The sequence below is a fragment of the Phalaenopsis equestris genome, unplaced genomic scaffold, assembly GCF_001263595.1.
Source record: "Phalaenopsis equestris unplaced genomic scaffold, ASM126359v1 Scaffold171725, whole genome shotgun sequence".
In the NCBI taxonomy this organism is placed as follows: Eukaryota; Viridiplantae; Streptophyta; class Magnoliopsida; order Asparagales; family Orchidaceae; genus Phalaenopsis; species Phalaenopsis equestris.
The window spans coordinates 1-360 of NW_018191676.1; the positions used below are offsets into that span (position 1 = coordinate 1).

A 360-nucleotide genomic window follows, 5' to 3' on the forward strand; every position below is an offset into this window, starting at 1 on the left:
ATCCGTGAAATCATTCGCTCTTCTTACAGGTGACCAAGGGGCGGATCACGCGGCGCTGGATTGGGCGACTAGGTTAAAAATAATCCGAGGAATCGCGCGCGCCATGGTTTACCTCCACGCAGAGCTCGCCTCCTACGATCTTCCCCACGGCAACCTCAAGACCGGCAACGTCCTCCTCGCCCCCGATTTCGAACCCATCCTCACCGATTACGGTCTCATCCCCCTCGTCAATCCCTCCGCCGCCCCCAACGTTCTCTTCGCATTCAAATCCCCCGAATCCCCCCACGTTTCTCCCAAATCCGACGTCTACTGCTTCGGCATCGTCCTCATCGAGATCCTCACCTCCAGATTCCCTTCCCA

General features: G+C 57.8%; 1 protein-coding gene across 1 annotated transcript; it reads left to right on the forward strand.

Moving 5' to 3' along the window:
- Window positions 1-10: 10 nt before the first annotated feature.
- On the forward strand, window positions 11-355 carry LOC110034205 (pollen receptor-like kinase 3; the record flags this gene model as incomplete). Its single annotated transcript, XM_020738490.1, has 1 exon — window positions 11-355. A coding segment is annotated over exon 1 (252 nt), but the record flags the coding sequence as incomplete, so codon positions are not given.
- Between the last annotated feature and the right edge of the window lie 5 nt (window positions 356-360).